This window comes from Lithobates pipiens, unplaced genomic scaffold (assembly GCF_037356315.1).
Source record: "Lithobates pipiens isolate NorthernLeopardFrog02 unplaced genomic scaffold, aLitPip1_a1.2 Scaffold_16, whole genome shotgun sequence".
Classification (NCBI taxonomy): Eukaryota; Metazoa; Chordata; class Amphibia; order Anura; family Ranidae; genus Lithobates; species Lithobates pipiens.
The window spans coordinates 7,335,827-7,359,320 of NW_027507748.1; the positions used below are offsets into that span (position 1 = coordinate 7,335,827).

General features: G+C 44.0%; 2 protein-coding genes across 3 annotated transcripts in view; both read left to right on the forward strand.

Annotated features, from left to right (window-relative positions):
• The window catches only part of LOC143981571 (T-cell surface antigen CD2-like), a 278,489-nt gene that overhangs the window by 52,443 nt on the left and 202,552 nt on the right, over nucleotides 1-23,494 (forward strand). The gene's annotated exons all lie outside the window — the stretch shown is intronic.
• On the forward strand, nucleotides 6,084-19,180 carry LOC143984202 (Fc receptor-like protein 5). Of its 2 annotated transcripts, XM_077484492.1 has the most exons (5): nucleotides 6,095-6,588; nucleotides 11,442-11,669; nucleotides 13,812-14,075; nucleotides 17,138-17,401; nucleotides 18,789-19,180. In XM_077484492.1, the coding sequence occupies exons 1-5, from the start codon at nucleotides 6,228-6,230 to the stop codon at nucleotides 18,812-18,814; spliced, it is 1,143 nt and encodes a 380-aa protein (XP_077340618.1). In that variant the 5' UTR covers nucleotides 6,095-6,227; the 3' UTR covers nucleotides 18,815-19,180. The 2 variants fall into 2 exon arrangements, with proteins under 2 accessions (XP_077340619.1, XP_077340618.1); XM_077484493.1 differs by lacking the exon at nucleotides 11,442-11,669 and having other exon boundaries at nucleotides 6,084-6,588.

Below are 23,494 nucleotides of genomic sequence, written 5' to 3' on the forward strand. Positions count from 1 at the left end.
ATATTGGGAGGATTTCTATTCACTTCCTGTGTGGTCACCATGATAGGAAATGAGGGGAAATCTCCCCAATGGGTAATAAGGAGGACACCAGCAGAGGAAAATTTTATTATGAAGATATATTTTTACAGTATTGCCAAAACCAATATTGATCAAGGTAAAGACAAACAAACTACAAGTATACTATACTCTCCTATCAAGTTCCATGGTGGGGACAGGGAGCCAGTGGTAGAAACTATAAGGGTCGCTGCAGTCACACTTGTGACTGGGCCCTGACGTTCTGCCTCTGTGGGGGGGGGTTCAAGACCCGGCATCTCCCCCTGCACCCCTGGCTGTCCATTTAACATGCGGAGGGAGCGAAGAGCATAAGGAATAGCTAATGTAGGTAAATAATTAGTTCTGGCGGTTTAACAGTTTCTGGTATGCCCTTAAATGTGATATTATTCCTCTGGAGCGATCCTCTAAATCAGCCACTATCACTTGGAGGAATCAGATTTCTTCAGTGTGATGGTCATAGGCATCCGCCATTTTGTTATAAACCTGAGGTATGTTCTGTCACCACTTTTTCCATCTCAGTCGTGCATTCCTCTACCCGATCATTTCTTTTTCTAAGGTAGATATAGAGGAGTGAAGTTCATTACGAAAGTCTCTTTGCAGAGAAAGCAGAATGAGCTTTAGTGTGTGCTCAGATGCTGGCTGGTCACTGGCAGGGAGGGCTGCTAGGGACTCTGAGGGATTTCCTCAGGGTTCGTGAAAATGTCTGGACATCCCAGTGCTGCTTCTTAAGCAGTGGTTCCTTAGCAGGGGAAAGTGCAGGGGACAGTGCAGTCCACTTACCTCTATCTGAAGGTGATTGCTGGGGAGAGGTAGGCTCTGATGTGAGATTTTCCATGGGATCTGAATTGTCTGCAGGTCCCTGCATGACGCTTGTGTCCTATGAGGGATCACAAGGCGCCACACGGGCGCCATCTTTGGATGATTGCATGGCCGGCTGTGGGAAATAGTCGGTGAGGCGGCGCAGCTTGTGGAGGCTGAGGTATTTCCTCTTGGACATATCGTCCAGTCGCTGAGGATGAGGGCTCCCCTCCGGTGCATCAGGGAGAGGGAGCTGCTGCTGGTAAGTCCTGGGAGCAGCTGTTTGTCCCCGGGCTGAGCAGAGCTGGGTGGTTAAGTAGCCATCTTGCTCCATGGCTGGCCACGCCCCCCAGGAAGGAGTAGATTTTTATTGGCTGATGGTCCCCTCCTTTAGATATCAGCCAAAGCCTAGGAATCCCAGTCACACAATTGGCCCCTTCAGGATCTTGCAATAAAAGTTTCTGCAGCAAAGATATTTCAGGATTTCTGTGACTTTTTATGACTGTAATGGATTGGGGTGGACGGGGTATTACAGGGGAAATCATATTTCATTATAGTACAATGTTACAGATCTCCCCATCTCTGTGTCTCTCAGTTCCGGTATCAGATCCAGTCCTGGATGTGAGGTGTCTCCAGAATGGCAGCGCTGAGATCTCCTGCTTGGTGGAGATCGGGACTGACCCCTCCATCTACCTGACTGTGAGTGGAGGATTGGAGGTCTATAATGTCACCAGCTCAGAGCGGACAGTCCGTGTCACTGTGCCTCCTGTGTCACCGCCCCATTCCTGGAATATCAGATGTTCAGCAAAGAACAACAAAAGTGAGAGATCCACCAATCAGACACAAGACGCTTGTCCAGGTGAGTGATGTGTGTCCTTTCCCTTCCCTTTAGAAAGGCCCGGAGTGAAAAGAAAGAATGCACTAGACGTAGGGCCTGCATGACAGGGGTTAAAATGGGCTTGTTAGGACCTAGTTAAGGGCACAGGATAGGTCGGTAGTTGTAGGGGGCAGGCTTTGAGCGGGGAGCAGAATAAGTTATATTCTTACAGGAAGGGGAGGGCTTTGGTTAGCAAAAGAAAATGAAGGAGCAACTTCCCACCCTCCTGCTCTGTATAAGGTGGTTTGGAACTGATTACGGACTCAGGGGGTCTTTCTAAGAAAGATGGGTTGATGGCGGGGTACAATGTCCTTTTTAGCTTATCTGGGCCCCAAAAGGTATGGTGTAGGGACCCGCCTGAGGCACGGCTCCCAGGTAGTGGATGTGTACCTGCTAGTTGTCTCTGAGTTGGTTTTTGCGGCTGGAGGCCGGTGAAGTGACTAGCAGGTACTGTCCTGGTTATTTATGCCTATTAGGACCTTGTATCCTTTGCTCTTTAAATAGTCTGGTCTGGTTTGTTATGTAATTAATGTTAATTATTGGTTATTTATATTTGTTAACCACTTTCAGACCGGACCATTTTGCTGGCTTAAGACCAGACCACTTTTTGAGATTCGGCACTGCATCGCTGTAACTGACAATTGCGCGGTCATGCGACGTGGCTTCCAAACAAAATTGGTGTCCTTTTTTTCCTACAAATAGAGCTTTCTTTTGGTGGCATTTGATCACCTCTGCGTTTTTTTTTTTTGCGCTATAAACAAAAATAGAGCGACAATTTTGAAAATAACACATTATTTTTTACTTTTTTTTCATAATAAATACCCCCAAAAAATATATCTGAAAAAAAATGTTTCCCTCAGTTTAGGTCGATACGTATTCTTCTACATATTTTTGGTAAAAAAAAAAAAATCGCAATAAGCGATTTATTGATTGGTTTGCACAAAAGTTATAGCGTTTTCAAAATAGGGGACAGTTTTATGGCATTTTTATTAATTATATTTTTTATACTAGTAATAGCGGCGATCACCGATTTTTATTGTGACTGCACCATTATGGCGGACACACAGGACATTTTTGACACATTTTTGGGACCATTGTCATTTATACAGCAATCAGTGCTATACAAATGCAGTGTTTCCTGTTTAAATGACACTGGCAGTGAAGGAGTTAACCAGGGGGTGGCAGTGTAAGGGTTAAGTGTTCCTAGGGGCATGTTACTAACTGTGGGGGGCTGGGCTTTGTTTTACTGAACACTGATCTCTGCTCCAATCACATGGAGCAGAGATCAGCGTCACTTGTTGCTAGGCAGAAGGTTTTTTTTTTGTTTTTTTTTAGTATAGCAGTAACAAGACATATTTAAAGAGGAAGTAAACCTTGATGAGTTTACTTCCTCTTTCATTCCCTGCAAAGGTAAAGCATAATGGACTACTATGCATCGAATCGCATAGTAGTCCATTATGTGTCACTTACCTGACACAGGAGCCAGTGAAGTCACCGCTGTCCCCTTGTGTACGGAGACTCCATCTTCTTGGTGGGTCTCGCTGCTCCAACGCTGTCATTCATCGAAGCCGCGATTACTTCACTCCCGTGCATGCACACGGGAGCCGCCACACGCGGCATATCGCCGTTGACCGCACCACGCTCAGTGCACCTGCGCGCCACTGTCTACGGCGTACGCGCCGTAGACAGCGGTGTCTTCTTTCGGCAAATATCTCCTAAACCGTGTAGGTTTAGGAGATATTTCTTGGACCTACAGGTAAGCCTTAATCTAGGCTTACCTGTAGGCCAAAGTGTGTTGTAAGGGTTTACAACCACTTTAATACCATAGTCATGGATTTGAGTCATAGTTCCTGGCTATTTGGCCCAATATATTGATTGTTATTTATAAATATACACAGTACATATATACTCATACCTCCCAACTTTTTGAGATGGGAATGAGGGACACCTATTAGAAAAAGTATGGAGGCATAGGACACACCCCATGCCACACCCCCTTAAAGGAGAATTATACAAAAAAAATGATTAGTTAAACCCACAAGTGCTTTATTTACCACTACTATTCCTTTATATTGGCTTTTGGAATTTACAAATGCAGAAATTCAGAATTTGGATGAAAGGTTTGGCTCTGGGAAACACTTTTTTAAATAATACATTTTATATACCATTATGCAGATTAGACCAAAATGAGGGACAAATGAGAGGAACAGAGGGACACTCCCTCCAAATCAGGGATGGCAGCGCAGAGGCCCAATGTTCAGTGAAAGGATCAGATCCATGTTATTCCTGGAGTTTGGATGGAAGATCCGTCTCCTCACACCGCCGGGTAACTCTTCCTCCTCCGGTCTCCGGAACCCTCCACTGTGATGTCACCAATCAGATCAATAATCTAAGTAGATCCATCAACATCTCCTGTTCTGGTGAGTGAGAGAAATGTCTCCAGGCTGAATTTACTACTAAAGTTTTTACTGAGAGATAAAATATTCCAGACATAAAGATTACAATCCAGGAAATACATAACATGACAGAATGATCAGCTTCCATCAGAGCCTTTTACCTCCCCATATAGATTACACCCAGAGGTGTATCATGGATGGGGCCACAGGGTTGGTTTCCCTGAGTGAAAAATTCTTAGAGGGCACAGAGAAGCTGTCCAAGCTGGCAGCCAATAATGGGCAGTGGAGGTATCTCTCACCCCACAGCATGCCCATTGCATACATGCAGTTGCGGGGTGGGCAATACCTCCAACACATATGATTTGTTGTCAGCTTTGATAGCTTTCAGGCAGGATAGCTTGAGTGGTTTTGGACTTGTGTCACCCCTACCTAGGAGGGAACCCTGGACACTGGCAACCAACCCTTCACCACCGACCACACCACAGAACAAGTCCTAATATAAAATACAGTTTTGATGCAGAGGGACAGAGATAAAAAACCTAAACAGAGACCCAACATTCAGTAGAAGAGGTCCTACAAGTACATAATGTGAGGAGGACACCAGAATGAGCTGCTTCATAATCTCACAATTTATAATTGTGAGACCTTCTATTTTTCCCCCAATAAATCTACCAGGACATTTGTAGATGAAGCCCAATTCCAGCTAAGACTTTTTATAAACTAATATAACAGAGATAAGAAGAGTTAGAACTTCTGGCAGTTTTTTATTGCTGTCTTGCGCCATATTGGGAGGCATTCTATTCACTTCCTGTGTGGTCACCATGATAGGAAATGAGGGGAAATCTCCCCAATGGGTAGTAAGGAGAACACCAGCAAAGGAAAATGTTATTATGAAGATATATTTTTACAGTATTTCCCAAAACAATATTGATCAAGGTAAATACAAACAAGCTACAAGTATACTATAATCTCCTATCAAGTTCCATGCTGGGGACAGGAAGCCAGTGGTAGAAACTATAAGGGTCGCTGCAGTCACACTTGTGACTGGGCCCTGTTATTCTGCTGCTATGGAGGGGGTCCAAGACCAGGCATCTCTTCCTGCACCCCTGGCTGTCCATTTAACATGCGGGGGGAGCGAAGAGCAGGAGGAATAGCTGATGTAGGTAAGTAATTCGTTCTGGAGGTTTAAAAGTTTCTGGTATTCCTTGTGGAGCGATCCTCTAAATCAGCCAGTATCACTTGGAGGAATTGGATTTCTTCAGTGTGATGGTCATAGGCATCCACCATTTTGTTATAAACTGGGGTATGTTCTGTCACCACTTTTTCCAGATCGGTCGTGCATTCCTCTACCCGATCATTTCTTTTTTGTAAGGTAGATATAGAGGAGCGCAGTTCATTACGAAAGTCTCTTTGCAGAGAAAGCAGAATGAGCTTTAGTGTGTGCTCAGATGCTGGCTGGTCACTGGCAGGGAGGGCTGCTAGGCAGTCTGAGGGATTTTCCTCAGGGTTCGTGCATGTCTGGACATCCCAGTGCTGCTTCTTAATCAGAGGTTCCTTAGCAGAAGAAAGTGCTGGGGACAGTTCACCTCTATCTGAAGGTGATTGCTGGGGAGAGGTAGGCTCTGATGTGAGATTTTCCATGGGCTCCGAGTTGTCTGAAGGTCCCTGCATGACGCCTGTGTCCTATGAGGGATCACAAGGCGCCACACCGGCGCCATCTTTGGATGATTGCATGGCCGGCTGTGGGAAATATTCTGTGAGGTGGCGCAGCTTGTGGAGGCTGAGGTATTTCCTCTTGGACATACCGTCCAGTCGCTGAGGATGAGGGCTCCCCTCCAGTGCATCAGGGAGAGGGAGCTGCTGCTGGTAAGTCCTGGGAGCAGCTGTTTGTCCCGGGGCTGAGCAGTGATGGATGGTTGAGCAGCCATCTTGCTCCATGGCTGGCCACGCCCCCCAGGAAGGAGTAGATTTTTATTGGCTGATGGTCCCCTCCTGTAGAGATCAACCAAAGCCTAGGAATCCCAGTCACACAATTGGCCCCTTTAGTATCTTGCAATAAAAGTTTCTGCAGCAAAGATATTTCAGGAATTCTGTGACTTTTTATGACTGTAATGGATTGGGGTGGACGGGGTATTACAGGGGAAATCATATTTCATTATAGTACAATGTTACAGATCTCCCCATCTCTGTGTCTCTCAGTTCCGGTATCAGATCCAGTCCTGGATGTGAGGTGTCTCCAGAATGGCAGCGCTAAGATCTCCTGCTGGGTGGAGAACGGGACTGACCCCTCCATCTACCTGACAGTGAGTGGAGAATTGGAGGTCTATAATGTCACCAGCTCAGAGCGGACAGTCCGTGTCACTGTGCCTCCTGTGTCACCGCCCCATTCCTGGAATATCAGATGTTCAGCAAAGAACCACATCAGTGAGAGATCCACCAATCAGACACAAGACGCTTGTCCAGGTGAGTGACGTGTGACCTTTCCCTTCCCTTTAGAAAGGCCTGGACTGAAAAGAAAGAATGCACTAGACATAGGGCCTGCATGACAGGGGTTATAAAGGGGCTTGTTAGGACCTAGTTAAGGGCACAGGATAGGTCAGTAGTTGTAGGGGGCAGGCTTTGAGTGGGGGAGGAGAAAAAGTTATATTTTTACAGGAAGGGGAGGGTTTTGGTTAGCAAAAGAAAGTGAAGGAGCAACTTCCCAACTTCCCGCCCTGTATAAGGTGGTTTGGAACCGATTACGGACTCTGGGGGTCTTTCTAAGTAAGATGGGTTGATGGCGGGGTGCAAGGTCCTTTTTAGGTTATCTGGGCACCAAAAGGTATGGTGTAGGGACCCACCTGAGGCACGGCTCCCAGTTGGTGGATGTGTACCTGCTAGTTGTCTCTGAGTTGGTTTTTGCGGTTGGAGGCCGGTGAAGTCTGGTCTGGTTTGTTATGCAATTAATGTTAATTATTGGTTATTTATATTTGTTAACCACTTTCAGACCGGACCATTTTGCTGGCTTAAGACCAGACCACTTTTTGCGATTCGGCACTGCATCATTTTAACTGACAATTACGCGGTCGTGCGACGTGGCTCCCAAACATAATTAATGTCCTTTTTTCCCCACAAATAGAGCTTTCTTTTGGTGGTATTTGATCACCCCTGCAGTTTTTATTTTTTGCGCTATAAACAAAAATAGAGCAACAATTTTGAAAAAAACGCGTTATTTTTACTTTTTGTTATAATAAATATCCCCCAAAAATATATAAAAAAAATTTTTTCCCCTCAGTTTAGGCCGAAACGGGTTCTTCTACATATTTTTGGTATAAAAAATCGCAATAAGCGATTTATTGATTGGTATGCGCAAAAGTTATAGCGTTTTCAAAATAGGGGATGGTTTTATGGCATTTTTATTAATAATTTTTTTTACTAGTAATGGCGGCGATCAGCGATTTTTATTGTGACTGCGACATTATGGCGCACACATCGGACATTTTTCACACATTTTTGGGACCATTGTCATTTATACAGCAATCAGTGCTATACAAATGCAGTGATTCCTGTGTAAATGACACTGGCAGTGAAGGGGTTAACCAGGGGATGGCAGTGTAGGGGTTAAGTGTTCTAAGGGCGTGTTACTAACTGTGGGGGGCTGGGCTTTGTTTTAGTGAACACTGATCTCTGCTCCAATCACATGGAGCAGAGATCAGAGTCACTTGTTGCTAGGCAGAATGGGGACATGCTGTTTACAATGGCATCTCCCCATTCAGCCGCCCCGTGAGACAATCGCGGGTATCCCCGCGTCGATCGAGTCCGCAGGACTCGCGACTGGACTCACGGGGGTCCCGAAAGGCACGCGAGTGCGCCGCCGCCGGCACACACACGATGGCAGGGCAGCATATAAAAATGGATGTACCTGTACGCCAATATGCCCGCCTGTGCCATTCTACCAACCTACATCGACGTGCTCTAGTCGGTAACTGGTTAATAAAAAGGCTGCTATGGTCAATTTACTCCAATTGGTGTAGTGTGGTCATTAACCACTTAACGACCGCCGCATTCCATTGTACGTCATCACAATGGCATGTACAGGCACAAGCACGTACATGTACGTGCTTGCCTTCCAGCGGGTGGGGGGGTCCGATCGGACCCCCTCCCACTGGATGCGGCAGTCCGTTTCGCTGCAGGAGCGATCCGGGATGAGGGGACGGCCGTTGGTTTCTGGCCATCCCCTCTCGATCGATCCTGGCGAATGAGAAGCTTCCTCCCACTGTGTATTGTATACACAGGCAGGGAGGAAGTGATGTCATTCTCCTCGGGGCGGTCTTATTGACCGGACTACGAGGAGAAGACACAGTAAGTCTGCACCAAACACTACACTAACGAACACATAGGCACACAAACCCCCCCGATCATCCCCCCCGATTGCCCCCCGATGTCCCCCCGCCCCCCCTCCCCCCCAGTCACAGTGTCACTGATTGCAGTGATCATTTATTTACTGATCACTGCATTCAGTGTCAGTTGTAAAAGTAAAAAGTGTCAGGGCAGTTAGTGTTAGGTCCAGGGTAGCCCCCTACCACCCCCCAATAAAGATTTAACCCCCTGATTGCCCCTAGTTAACCCTTTCACCCTATTTTGCCAGTGTCACTAAGCGATCATTTTTCTGATCGCTGCATTAGTGTCGCTAGGTAGCTAGTTATTTTTTTAGGTTCACCGCCAGGTTTTTATAGCGCTAGGTACCCCGATATACTACCCAATAATGGTTTTAACCCCCTGGTTGTGCCTAGTAACCCTTTCACCCCCTTTTGCCAGTGTCACTAAGCGATCATTTTTCTGATCGCTACATTAGTGTCCCTAGTGTCGCTAGGTAGCTAGTTATTTTTTTAGGTTCACTGCCAGGTTTTTATAGCACTAGGTACCCCCATATACTACCCAATAATGGTTTTAACCCCCTGATTGCCCCTAGTTAACCCTTTCACCAGCGATCACCGTATAAGTGTCACTGGTTACGCTGGTTAGCCAGTTAGTTATTTAGGTTCCCCGTCAGGTTTTTATATAGCGCCAGGGACCCCCATATACTACCTAATAAAAATTTGAACCCCCTGATTGCTCCTAGTTAACCCTTTCACCAGTGATCACCGTATAAGTGTTACAGGTGACTCTGGTTAGTTTGCTTTTTATAGCATCAGGGCACCCGCCATTTATTACCCAATAAAGGTTTAACCCCCTGATCACCCGGCGGGTGATATCAATTAGGTTTTAGGGTCAGGGTCTGCGTCGCCCCAGGCAGCACTAGGCTAGTGCCAGTACCACTAACACCCACGCGCAAAGCATACACCTCCGGTAGTGGTATAGAATCTGAACAGATCAATATCTGATCTGATCAGATCTATACTAGCGTCCCCAGCAGTTTACGGTTCCAAAAAAACGCATTGTTAGCGGGATCAGCCCAGATACCTGCTAGCACCTGCGTTTTGCCCCTCTGCCCAGCCCACCCAAGTGCAGTATCGATTGATCACTGTCACTTACAAAACACTAAACACATAACTACAGTGTTTGCAGAGTCAGGCCTGATCCCTGCGATTGCTAACAGGTTTTTTTGGTAGCGTTTTATATTTTTCGGGGTCCCGTACGTGGCTAGGCTCCCAAAAAGTCCCCCACATGTGGTATCCCCGTACTCGGAAGAAGCAGCAGAATTTATTTTGGGGTGTAATTTGACTTATGCTCATAGCATGTGTGAGCAATATATCATTTAGTGACAACTTTGTGCAAAAAAAAAAAAATTGTAATATTCCTGCAACTTGTGGCAAAATATAAAATATTCCATGGACTCAACATGCCTCTCAGTAAATAGCTTGGGGTGTCTACTTTCCAAAATGGGGTCATTTGGGGGAGTTTTGTGTTATTTTGGCATTTTATGGCCTTCGCAACCGTGATAGGTAGTGAGGAGTGAAATCAAAAATTTGCACCCTTAGAAATCATGAAGGCGGTGATTGGATTTCGGGGTGCCGTACGCGGCTAGACTCCCAAAAAGTACCACATATGTGGTATCCCCGTACACAGGAGAAGCAGCAGAATATATTTTGGGGTGCAATTCCTCATATAACTATGGCATGTGTGAGCAATATATCATTTAGTGACAACTTTTTGTAAACTTTATTTTTTTATTTTTTTTTCGTGTCATTATTCAATCACTTGGGACAAAAAAAAATAAAAAATATTCAGTGGGCTCAACATGCCCCTCAGCAATTTCCTTGGGGTGTCTACTTTCCAAAATGGGGTCATTTGGGGGGGTTTGTACTGCCCTGCCATTTTAGCACCTCAAGAAATGAGATAGGCAGTCATAAATTAAAAGCTGTGTAAATTCCAGAAAATGTACTCTAGTTTGTATACGCTATAACTTTTGCGCAAACCAATAAATATACGTTTATTGACATTTTTTTTACTAAAGACATGTGGCTGAATAAATTTTGCCCTAAATGTATGACTAAAATTGAGTTTATTCGATTTTTCTTATAACAAAAATTAGAAAATATATTTTTTTATCAAAATTTTCGGTCTTTTTCCATTTATATCGCAAAAAATAAAAATCGCAGAGGCAATCAAATACCATCAAAAGAAAGCTCTATTTGTGGGAAGAAAAGGACGCAAATTTCGTTTGGGTACAACATTGCATGACAGCGCAATTACCAGTTAAAGCAGTGCAGTGCGAAATTGTAAAAAGACCTCTGCTCCTTAGGCTGAAAATTGGTCCGGGGCTGAAGTGGTTAAGGGAAAAGGTGTTTTTTTTTTTTTTTTTTTTAGTATAGCGGTAACAAGACATATTTAATACCATAGTCATGGATTTGAGTCATAATTCCTGGCAAAATAGGCCAATACATTGTTATTTATAAATATACAAAGTACATATATACTCACACCTCCCAAATTTTTGAGATGGGAATGAGGGACACCTATTAGCAAAAGTATGTGACCATAGGACACACCCCCTGCCACGCCCCCTTAAAGGAGAATTATACAAAAAAAATAATTAGTTAAACGCACAAGTGCTTTTTTTTACCACTACTATTCCTTTATATTGGCTTTTGGAATTTACAAATGCAGCAATTCAGAATTTGGATGAAAGGTTTATCTCTGGGAAACACTTTTTTAAATAATACATTTTATATACAACTATATAGATCAGACCAACATGAGGGACAAATGAGAGGGACAGAGGGACACTCCCTCCAAATCAGGGACAGTTGGGATCTATGTATACTTCATTCATTTCTGCTTTTCTTTTTTTCTTCTTTTCTAATCTTCCCATAATGTGATTTCTCCTCCTCCAGTCCCCCTCTCTGACATCACTGTGACCTCCTCCTGTCTCCCGGATGGCAGCGCAGAGGCTGAATGTTTGGTAAACGGATCATATCAGAGTTATTCCTGGAGTTTGGATGGAAGATCTGTCTCCTCACACCGCCGGGTAACTCTTCCTCCTCCGGTCTCCGGAACCCTCCACTGTGATGTCACCAATCAGATCAATAATCTAAGTAGATCCATCAACATCTCCTGTGCAGGTGAGTGAGAGAAATGTCTCCAGGCTGAATTTACTACTAAAGTTTTTACTGAGAGATAAAATATTCCAGACATAAAAATTACAATCCAGGAAATACATAACATGACAGAATGATCAGCTTCCATCAGAGCCTTTTACCTTCCCATATAGAAAAATTCTTAGAGGGCACAGAGAAGCTGTCCAAGCTGACAGCCAATAATGGGCAGTGGAGGTATCCCCCGCCCCACAGCATGCCCATTGCATACATGCAGTTGCGGGGTGGGCAATGCCCCCAACACCTATGATTTGTTGTCAGCTTTGATAGCTTTCAGGCAGGATAGCTTGGGTGGTTTTGGACTTGTGTCACCCCTACCTAGGAGGGAACCCTGGACACTGGCAACCAACCCTTCACCACCAACCACACCACAGAACAAGTCCTAATATAAAATACAGTTTTTATGCAGAGGGACAGAGATAAAAAACCTAAACAGAGACCCAACATTCAGTAGAAGAGGTCATACAAGTACATAATGTGAGGAGGACACCATAACGAGCTGCTTCATAATCTCACAATTTATAATTGTGAGACCTTCTATTTTTCCCCCAATAAATCTACCAGGACATTTGTAGATGAAGCCCAATTCCAGCTAAGACTTTTTATGAAATATTATAACAGAGATAAGAAGAGTTAGAACTTCTGGAAGTTTTTTTTATTGCTGTCTTGCTCCATATTGGGAGGATTTCTATTCACTTTCTGTGTGGTCACCATGATAGGAAATGAGGGGAATCTCCCCAATGGGTAACAAGGAAGACACCAGCAAAGGAGAATTTTATTATGAAGATATATTTTTACAGTATTGCCAAAACCAATATTGATCAAGGTAAAGACAAACAAACTACAAGTATACTATACTCTCCTATAAAGTTCCATGGTGGGGACAGGAAGCCAGTGGTAGAAACTATAAGGGTCGCTGCAGTCGCACTTGTGACTGGGCCCTGTCGTTCTGCTGCTGTGGAGGGGGTCCAAGACCCGGCATCTCCCCCTGCACCCCTGGATGTCCATTTAACATGTGGGGGGAGCGAAGAGCAGGAGGAATAGCTGATGTAGGTAAGTAATTCGTTCTGGAGGTTTAACAGTTTCTGGTATGCCCTTAAATGTGATATTATTCCTTGTAGAGCGATCCTCTAAATCAGCCAGTATCACTTGGAGGAATTGGATTTCTTCAGTGTGATGGTCATAGGCATCCGCCATTTTGTTATAAACTGAGGTATGTTCTGTCACCAGGTCGGTCGTGCATTCCTCTACCTGATCATTTCTTTTTTGTAAGGTAGATATAGAGGAGCGCAGTTCATTATGAAAGTTTCTTTGCAAAGAAAGCAGAATGAGCTTTAGTGCATGCTCAGATGCTGGCTGGTCACTGGCAGGGAGGGCTGCTAGGCAGTCTGAGGGATTTCCTCAGGGTTCGTGCATGTCTGGACATCCCAGTGCTTCTTCTTAATCAGAGGTTCCTTAGCAGGGGAAAGTGCTGGGGACAGTGCAGCCCTCTTACCTCTATCTGAAGGTGATTGCTGGGGAGAGGTAGGCTCTGATGTGAGATTTTCCATGGGCTCCGAGTTGTCTGAAGGTCCCTGCATGACGCCTGTGTCCTATGAGGGATCACAAGGCGCCACAATGGCGCCATCTTTGGATGATTGCATGGCCGGCTGTGGGAAATATTTTGTGAGGTGGCGCAGCTTGTAGAGGCTGAGGTATTTCCTCTTGGACATACCGTCCAGTCGCTGAGGATGAGGGCTCCCCTCCGGTGCATCAAGGAGAGGGAGCTGCTGCTGGTAAGTCCTGGGGGCAACTGTTTGTCCCAGGGCTGAGCAGAGCTGGGTGGTTAAGCAGCCATCTTGCTCCATGGCTGGCCACGCCCCCCTGGAAGGAGTCGATTTTTATTGGCTGAGGGTCCCCTCCTGTAGAGATCAATCAAAGCCTTGGAATCCCAATCACACAATTGGCCCACTTTAGTATCTTGCAATAAAAGTTTCTGTAGCAAAGATATTTCAGGAATTCTGTGACTTTTTATGACTGTAATGGATTGGGGTGGACGGGGTATTACAGGGGAAATCATATTTCATTATAGTACAATGTTACAGATCTCCCCATCTCTGTGTCTCTCAGTTCCGGTATCAGATCCAGTCCTGGATGTGAGGTGTCTCCAGAATGGCAGCGCTGAGATCTCCTGCTGGGTGGAGAACGGGACTGACCCCTCCATCTACCTGACTGTGAGTGGAGAGTTGGAGGTATATAATGTCACCAGCTCAGAGCGGACAGTCCGTGTCACTGTGCCGCCTGTGTCACCGCCCCATTCCTGGAATATCAGATGTTCAGCAAAGAACAACATAAGTGAGAGATCCACCAATCAGACACAAGACGCTTGTCCAGGTGAGTGATGTGTGACCTTTCCCTTCCCTTTAGAAAGGCCCGGAGTGAAAAGAAAGAATGCACTAGACGTAGGGCCTGCATGAAAGGGGTTAAAAGGGGCTTGTTAGGACCTAGTTAAGGGCACAGGATAGGTCGGTAGTTGTAGGGGGCAGGCTTTGAGCGGGGAGGAGAATAAGTTATATTTTTACAGGAAGGGGAGGGTTTTGGTTAGCAAAAGAAAGTGAAGGAGCAACTTTCCACCTTCCTGCCCTGTATAAGGTGGTTTGGAACCGATTACGGACTCTGGGGGTCTTTCTAAGTAAGATGGGTTGATGGCGGGGTGCAAGGTCCTTTTTAGGTTATCTGGGCACCAAAAGGTATGGTGTAGGGACCCTTCTGAGGCACGGCTCCCAGGTGGTGGATGTGTACCTGCTAGTTGTCTCTGAGTTGGTTTTTGCGGCTGGAGGCCGGTGAAGTGACTAGCAGGTACTGTCCTGGTTATTTATGCCTATTAGGACCTTGCATCCTTTGCTCTTTAAATAGTCTGGTTTGTTATGTAATTAATGTTAATTATTTATATTTGTTAATAAAAAGGCTGCTATGGTCAATTTTCTCCAATTGGTGTAGTGTGATCATTAAGGGAAAAGGTGTTTTTTTTTTTTGTTGTTTTTAGTATAGCAGTAACAAGACATATTTAATACCATAGTCATGGATTTGAGTCATAGTTCCAGGGAAAATGGCCCAATGCATTGATTGCTAGTTATAAATATACACAGTACATATATACTCACACCTCCCAACTTTTTGAGATGGGAATGAGGGACACCTATTAGCAAAAGTATGTGGCCATAGGACACACCCCCTGCCACACCCCCTTAAAGTAGAATTCTACAAAAAAATTATTAGTTAAACCCACAAGTGCTTTTTTTTACCACTACTATTCCTTTATATTGGCTTTTAGAATTTACAAAGCTATTCAGAATTTGGATGAAAGGTTTATCTCTGGGAAACACTTTTTTTTTTTTACATTTTATATACAATTATATAGATCACACCAACATGAGGGACAAATGAGGGGGACAGAGGGACATTCCCTCCAAATCAGGGACACTGATATTGGCTGACAGCCAATAATGGGCAGTGGATGTATCCCCCACCCCACAACATGCCCATTGCATACATGCAGTTGCGGGGCGGGCAATGCCTCCAACACCTATGATTTGTTGTCAGCTTTTGATAGCTTTCAGGCAGGATAGCTTGGGTGGTTTTGGACTTTTCACCCCTACCTAGGAGGGAACCCTGGACACTGGCAACCAACCCTTGACCACTGACCACACCACAGAACAAGTCCTAATACAAAATACAGTTTTTATGCAGAGGGACAGAGATAAAAAAACTAAACAGAGACCCAACATTCAGTAGAAGAGGTCATACAAGTACATAATGTGAGGAGGACACCAGAATGAGCTGCTTCATAATCTCACAATTTATAATTGTGAGACCTTCTATTCCCCCCCCCCCCCCAATAAATCTACCAGGACATTTGTAGATGAAGCCCAATGCCAGCTAAGACTTTTTATAAACTATTATAACAGAGATAAGAAGAGTTAGAACTTCTGGCAGTTTTTTATTGCTGTCTTGCTCCATATTGGAAGATTTCTATTCACTTCCTGTGTGGTCACCATGATAGGAAATGAGGGGAAATCTCCCCAATGGGTAATAAGGAGGACACCAGCAAAGGAGAATTTTATTATGAAGATGTATTTTTACAGTATTGCCAAAACCAATATTGATCAAGGTAAAGACAAAAACAAACTACAAGTATACTATACTCTCCTATCAAGTTCCCTGGTGGGGACAGGGAGCCAGTGGTAGAAACTATAAGGGTCGCTGCAGTCGCACTTGTGACTGGGCTCTGTCGTTCTGCTGCTGTGGAGGGGGTCCAAGACCCGGCATCTCTCCCTGCACCCCTGGCTGTCCGTTTAATATGTGTGGGGAGCGAAGAGCAGGAGGAATAGCTGATGTAGGTAAGTAATTCGTTCTGGAGGTTTAACAGTTTCTGATATGCCCTTAAATGTGATATTATTCCTTGTGGAGCGATCCTCTAAATCAGCCACTATCACTTGGAGGAATCGGAATTCTTCAGTGTGATGGTCATAGGCATCCGCCATTTTGTTATAAACTGAGGTATGTTCTGTCACCAGGTCGGTCGTGCATTCCTCTACCCGATCATTTCTTTTTTGTAAGGTAGATATAGAGGAGCGTAGTTCATTATGAAAGTTTCTTTGCAAAGAAAGCAGAATGAGCTTTAGTGTGTGCTCAGATGCTGGCTGGTCACTGGGAGGGAGGGCTGCTAGGCAGTCTGAGGGATTTTCCTCAGGGTTCGTGCATGTCTGGACATCCCATTGCTGCTTCTTAATCAGAGGTTCCTTAGCAGGGGAAAGTGCTTGGGACAGTGCAGCCCGCTTACCTCTATCTGAAGGTGATTGCTGGGGAAAGGTAGGCTCTGATGTGAGATTTTCCATGGGCTTCGAGTTGTCTGCAGGTCCCTGCATGACGCCTGTGTCCTATGAGGGATCACAGGGCGCCATACCGGCTCCATCTTTGGATGATTGCATACCTGGCTGTGGGAAATAGTCAGTGAGGTGGCACAGCTTGTGGAGGCTGAGGTATTTCTTCTTGGACATACCATCCAGTCGCTGAGGATGAGGGCTCCCCTCTGGAGCATCAGGGAGAGGGAGCTGCTGCTGGTAAGTCTTGGGAGCAGCTGTTTGTCCTGGAAATGAACAGAGCTGGGTAGTTAAGCAGCCATCTTGCTCCATGGCTGGCCATGCCCCCCTGGAAGGAGTAGATTTTTATTGGCTGATGGTCCCCTCCTTTAGAGATCAACCAAAGCCTAGGAATCCCAATTACACAATTGGCCCCTTTAGTATCTTGCAATAAAAGTTTCTGCCGCAAAGATATTTCAGGAATTCTGTGACTTTTTATGACTGTAATGGATTGGGGTGGACGGGGTATTACAGGGGAAATCATATTTCATTATAGTACAATGTTACAGATCTCCCCATCTCTGTGTCTCTTAGTTCCGGTATCAGATCCAGTCCTGGATGTGAGGTGTCTCCAGAATGGCAGCGCTGAGATCTCCTGCTGGGTGGAGATCGGGACTGACCCCTCCATCTACCTGACTGTGAATGGAGGATTGGAGGTATATAATGTCACCAGCTCAGAGCGGACAGTCCGTGTCACTGTGCCTCCTGTGTCACCGCCCCATTCCTGGAATATCAGATGTTCAGCAAGGAACAAAATAAGTGAGAGATCCACCAATCAGACACAAGACCCTTGTCCAGGTGAGTGACGTGTGTCCTTTCCCTTCCCTTTAGAAAGGCCCGGAGTGAAAAGAAAGAATGCACTAGACGTAGGGCCTGCATGACAGGGGTTAAAAGGGGCTTGTTAGGCCCTAGTTAAGGGCACAGGATAGGTCAGTAGTTGTAGGGGGCAGGCTTTGAGCGGGGAGGAGAATAAGTTATATTTTTACAGGAAGAGGAGGGCTTTGGTTGGCAAAAGAAAGTGAAGGAGCAACTTCCCAACTTCCCGCATCCTTAATCATGTGGTTTATATTTTTACATTCTTAGCTGTGCTTCATATAAAGTCCCAACTTTTCTTTTAGATATTATATATACATTAGGGATGGAGGCAGATGAACGTATCCATTCATTGCCTCATACAAAGTCCCAAATCCCCCTTTCCCCCCTTTTTTGTCGACATGATTCAGGGATGGAAGCACATTAGCTAAGGTAGCATACGGTCTATTAATTGTATTAACTATATTGAGGTTTCACTATTGCAGGGAGACTTTTGCTGGACATTTTGGATTTTTTGCTATTAGTTTTGTGTTTTATTTGTGGACTCCTGGGTTCTGCATCCTCGGGAGCTGCGATGTTTGGTATGGCCCCTCCCTCTGCCTCCCCCCTTTGGTTGGGGTGTTCTTGTTTGTCTATCAGGTTTTGACAGGAGGGAGGACTTTGAGCACCAACTGTTGAGTGACACTGTGTGCCCGGGTGGTGGCTCCGCCTTCCTTCCCTCTGTTTCATAACGCAGCGTGGCGTTGGCGGCATACTGCGGTTATCCTTGGCCATTGGGACTGCATGCTGGTGGAGCACACACCTCACTTTGATTTTGAGATACACACACACCGGCTCCCATGATCTCCTTTCGAGATCTAAGGTAAATATACATTCTTATTTTTTTATTCATTTTTTATTTCTCCTCACATTCGTTTGGGCTGTCACACTATAGCCCTCACTTGGCTTGGGCAGGTTCTGCCCAAGAACGGCCCTTTTTTTGCACTTAACACAATCACACTTTTACATTTCATTTTTATTGATTTTTTTTTACTTTTTATTATTTCTTACAGTACATCTTATGGGACTGGTACACATACAGCATCATTTATTCTCTTATCTTATTACAAACTGTGAATCACAACGTCACTATCGCTCCACATGCTGCATCCCCGGGCCTTGATGTGGCCGTGTTTATGTTGCCTCAGTTCCCGTGGGAGGTATGACTTCCTCATGGCGTCCACAACCTCTAATACTATTATCTTATTACTAGCCTGTATTCTCTGGTAAGAGCGTTATACGTTATGTATACACTTGTACTTTTGCTTTTGTTTTCCTCGGTGTTCAGTGATTGTTCACCCTGTTAACCCTTTATATTATTTTATTATTATAGATGATTATGTATGCGAGTGCTCCTGATGAATGGGATTCCCCCACGAAACGCGTAGAGCCCTAGCCTTATGCTACATCTATTAATCACATGATCTTGAGATGACGCAATAAGTGGTATCAACTTATTTTTTTGCTAATGTTTATCAATTGATTATTATTGCTATGGTCGTGTTTTATGAATCAGCATAATGCTTTATCGTGCTACCAGGTTTTTACTATTTATAAACTGGTTTTGAATTATGTTATTAACCTAATCATGCTGTTCATGAACTAGTATAAACTAGTATAATTGTGCTATCATGTATCAATATTCTTTTACTTATAGATTGGTTATCAATTGTGTTATTATCATGTATAACAAATTATTAAAGATTTATGAATTTTATTATTTTATTTATTATTGATTTTTTTTTTTATTTAATGTATATGCTTTTTGGCATCCTTAATCATGTGGTTTCTATTTTTACATTCTTAGCTGAGCTTCATATAAAGTCCCAACTTTTCTTTTAGATATTGTATTAGCAAAAGTATGTGGCCATAGGACACACCCCCTGCCACACCCCTTAAAGGAGAATTATACAAAAAAAAAGGATTAGTTAAACCCACAAGTGCTTTTTTTACCACTACTATTCCTTTATATTGGCTTTTGGAATTTACAAATGCAGCAATTCAGAATTTGGATGAAAGGTTTAGCTCTGGGAAACACGTTTTTAAATAATACATTTTATATACCATTATACAGATTAGACCAAAATGAGGGACAAATGAGGGGGACAGAGGGACACTCCCTCCAAATCAGGGACAGTTGGGAGCTATGTATACTTCATTCATTTCTGCTTTTCTTTTTTTCTACTTTTCTAATCTTCCCATAATGTTATTTCCTGGACCTCCCCATGTCAGCCTACTATGGGTCAGCTCCGCCCCCTCTGACCCCTCCAGGACCACCACCTTTTTCCTAGCCCATAAAGGGCGGCTGTCTGCCCACTCCAGTGTTCTTTTTTCGTCCTCGCTTCGGACGCCTTTTAAAGTTTATTTATTTTTATTTTGTTCTTATTTATTTATTTATTTTTTCTCCATCCACCATGCATCCTGTTTGGGTTCAGCCTCTCCAGTATCAGAAAACCTCCCCATAGAGGCAGTAATTCTCCTGAGGAGTGTGGGTTCCCCTGGTGCTGGGATAAAAAGGTGCAGTATAAATGACTGTGTATTACTGGCAAAGGTCACTGGCAGTAAAAATGACTGTATATACCTTCGTTAGGCTGGTGTGGGCACTCTCTCCTTCCATGTTTTGTGTGTTCAGGCAGTGATTTGGCTCGCTGGGTCTTGTAGTTCACCACCTCCACATGTATTCCTTTCAGGAAGCTCAGTTGAGCAGGTGAGGTCAGAGGTGGCTTCCTCTTGGATTGCCCAGCAAACACCAGAATACTCACTGCTGATTTGCAGAAGGCTATGTCCTCTAGGGCAGTGGTCCCCAACCTTTTTGGCACCGGGGACCGGCTGTGTGGCTGAAAATTGTGCCAAGGACTGGGAGGGGTTGGGGGTCACGATTTTTCATGGGCAATGGCTGGTGTTAGTGATTCAATCATCACAGCACCATGCTTGATATGGTGTCGGGGTGATCGAAGCACATTATTTCTATTATTACATTGCAGTAATAAATTAAATAGTTCAACTCGCCATACTGTAGAATCAGTGGGAGCCCTGAGTGTCACTTACCACTGTCGCCTGCTGCTAGATGTGCCTAGTCACTTGCCACGCTGCCTGTCACCAGAAGAGTTATGTCACTTGCCACATCACCTGCCACACTGCCTGCCACAAGATGTGGATTGCCACCTGCCACGTTGCCTGTCACCAGATGCGGAGTGAGTGGAGCGCCCCTTGTGGTATGTCAGGCAGACAGCTGAGGGGGGGAACTACAAGTCCCAGCACACCTCACCTGTACTCCCACACACAGCTCACCTGTCACTGATGACGTCACATCTCTATTGGAACGCCCCTCTGGATGTTGCAGGGTGTCTCTCTCCTCATGCTGCAACTGGTCTCATCAGGCAGAGGGAGGGTCCGGGACTCCTTCGGTTCTCAGTCTCTGGCTCCACCCTTCTACCATCCCTGATTAGCTGTCTGGGGGGCAGGCAATTTGCGCCGCTGAACAAGGAATCCTGTTTTCACACACAGAGGAGCCAGGGGAGAGCGGCGATGCAGGGCAGGCAGTATGAGATGATGTCATCTCTCTGCACCTCCGACAGACTAAATAGGTGAACAAAATGAGCTGCGCTAAAAACAAATTAAAAATTAATCAAACACCTAAAACCTAATCAAAACCTATACAAATAAGCGTGAAAAACTATTTTGAATTGACAAAAAATGTGATTAGTAAATAGTATACATGAATACTATCATATCATCATAGAGTGAATAAAGTGTATACTAAATCTGAAATGAAATTAGTATAAATAATATAGAAAACACCCACAATAATTAATGTAAATTGAAACAAAAATAATAATGTGTGCTAAATCTAAACGAATAATATTAACAAAAATAATATTCAAAAACCATAAAGAGTTCATATGTGATGAAGAAAAAAATAATTTTTTAGTCCAAAAATATTATTGATTCTTCAAACTTGATATTAAGGTGCAAAAATATCCACAAATGCGTGTATGTAGAAAATATTCAAAACAATCCTCCACCAGTGAGAAGAGGGGCCGCTTACCAGAGCTTGAGATCCCAGTGTTAGTGAGATCAATAAGGCAACAGCACAGGGGTTTCTGGGTGAACCGTCACAGGCATCCCACCATCTACATCTCCAATACGAAGGCTCCAATCGAGGAACGAAGGTGTCGTAGATTGCTGACACCACGCTGTCTCTATCTCCAGTACGAAGCCTCCAGTCAAGGAACGAGGGTATCGTGGATCATATATAAAAGATCAAAGACACTCGCATAGCGTAAAACCACTTGGTTTAATAAAGTAGAATTTAAAAAATTTACACTCACATACGTAAAGAAAAAACGATCACATAAAAAACGAGCCGGCTGGACTCGTGTGCCGCCCGCACTTCCTGGTTGGGCGTAGAACGCGGAGACGTCAGAACGCCTATCTCCCTACGCGCGTTTCGTCACGAACGGACGTGTTCACGGGATGCGGGACGGCGTTCTGACGCACCGCCTATATACAAAATCCTAAACAAACAGCCTCGGTCTGAGCTCCATGTTGTCCTCTCAATCCACCATGTTAGGTGAGGGAAAGAGGACTGGAATGCCCATACTATCACCCAGTCCACCATTTTGCATAAGGAGAAAAGGGTAAAAATTTGCCCTACCATTACGCAGAGGCAAACCCATAATCATAACCCTCCAGATTCTTTTAAGAACCATAAATTAAAAATGCAAAATTATCATAAAAGTACATTAAGGGAAAAAAAAGAATAAAAAAAAAATCTGGACATACAAGACAGTACATATCTTTACTACAAGAGCTGTTTTGTTTATTTCGTTTGGACTGTTTTGTTTGTGCCTAATATTATTTTATTATCTCATTGGATACCTTCTGATAAATATACTTTTCAATTGGTATTTGAAAGGATTTTTTTTTTTTTTTTTTTTTTTTATTCTTTTTTTTCCCTTAATGTACTTTTATGATAATTTTGCATTTTTAATTTATGGTTCTTAAAAGAATCTGGAGGGTTATGATTATGGGTTTGCCTCTGCGTAATGGTAGGGCAAATTTTTACCCTTTTCTCCTTATGCAAAATGGTGGACTGGGTGATAGTATGGGCATTCCAGTCCTCTTTCCCTCACCTAACATGGTGGATTGAGAGGACAACATGGAGCTCAGACCGAGGCTGTTTGTTTAGGATTTTGTATATAGGCGGCGCGTCAGAACACCGTCCCGCATCCCGTGAACACGTCCGTTCGTGACGAAACGCGCGTAGGGAGATAGGCGTTCTGACGTCTCCGCGTTCTACGCCCAACCAGGAAGTGCGGGCGGCACACGAGTCCGGCCGGCTCGTTTTTTATGTGATCGTTTTTTCTTTACGTATGTGAGTGTAAATTTTTTAAATTCTACTTTATTAAACCAAGTGGTTTTACGCTATGCGAGTGTCTTTGATCTTTTATATATGATCCACGATACCCTCGTTCCTTGACTGGAGGCTTCGTACTGGAGATAGAGACAGCGTGGTGTCAGCAATCTACGACACCTTCGTTCCTCGATTGGAGCCTTGGTATTGGAGATGTAGATGATGGGATGCCTGTGACGGTTCACCCAGAAACCCCTGTGCTGTTGCCTTATTGATCTCACTAACACTGGGATCTCAAGCTCTGGTAAGCGGCCCCTCTTCTCACTGGTGGAGGATTGTTTTGAATATTTTCTACATACACGCATTTGTGGATATTTTTGCACCTTAATATCAAGTTTGAAGAATCGATAATATTTTTGGACTAAAAAATTATTTTTTTCTTCATCACATATGAACTCTTTATGGTTTTTGAATATTATTTTTGTTAATATTATTCGTTTAGATTTAGCACACATTATTATTTTTGTTTCAATTTACATTAATTATTGTGGGTGTTTTCTATATTATTTATACTAATTTCATTTCAGATTTAGTATACACTTTATTCACTCTATGATGATATGATAGTATTCATGTATACTATTTACTAATCACATTTTTTGTCAATTCAATATTGTTTTTCA

What these genes read in the sequence shown, in the direction of transcription:
- LOC143984202 (XM_077484492.1), top strand. Translation starts at nt 6,228, where the DNA reads ATGACTGTAATGGATTGGGGTGGACGGGGTATTACAGGGGAAATCATA. An exon ending in CATCAACATCTCCTGTGCAG is followed by an intron (nt 11,670 to 13,811) that starts GTGAGTGAGAGA and finishes TGTGTCTCTCAG; the next exon opens with TTCCGGTATCAGATCCAGTC. An exon ending in GACACAAGACGCTTGTCCAG is followed by an intron (nt 14,076 to 17,137) that starts GTGAGTGATGTG and finishes TGTGTCTCTTAG; the next exon opens with TTCCGGTATCAGATCCAGTC.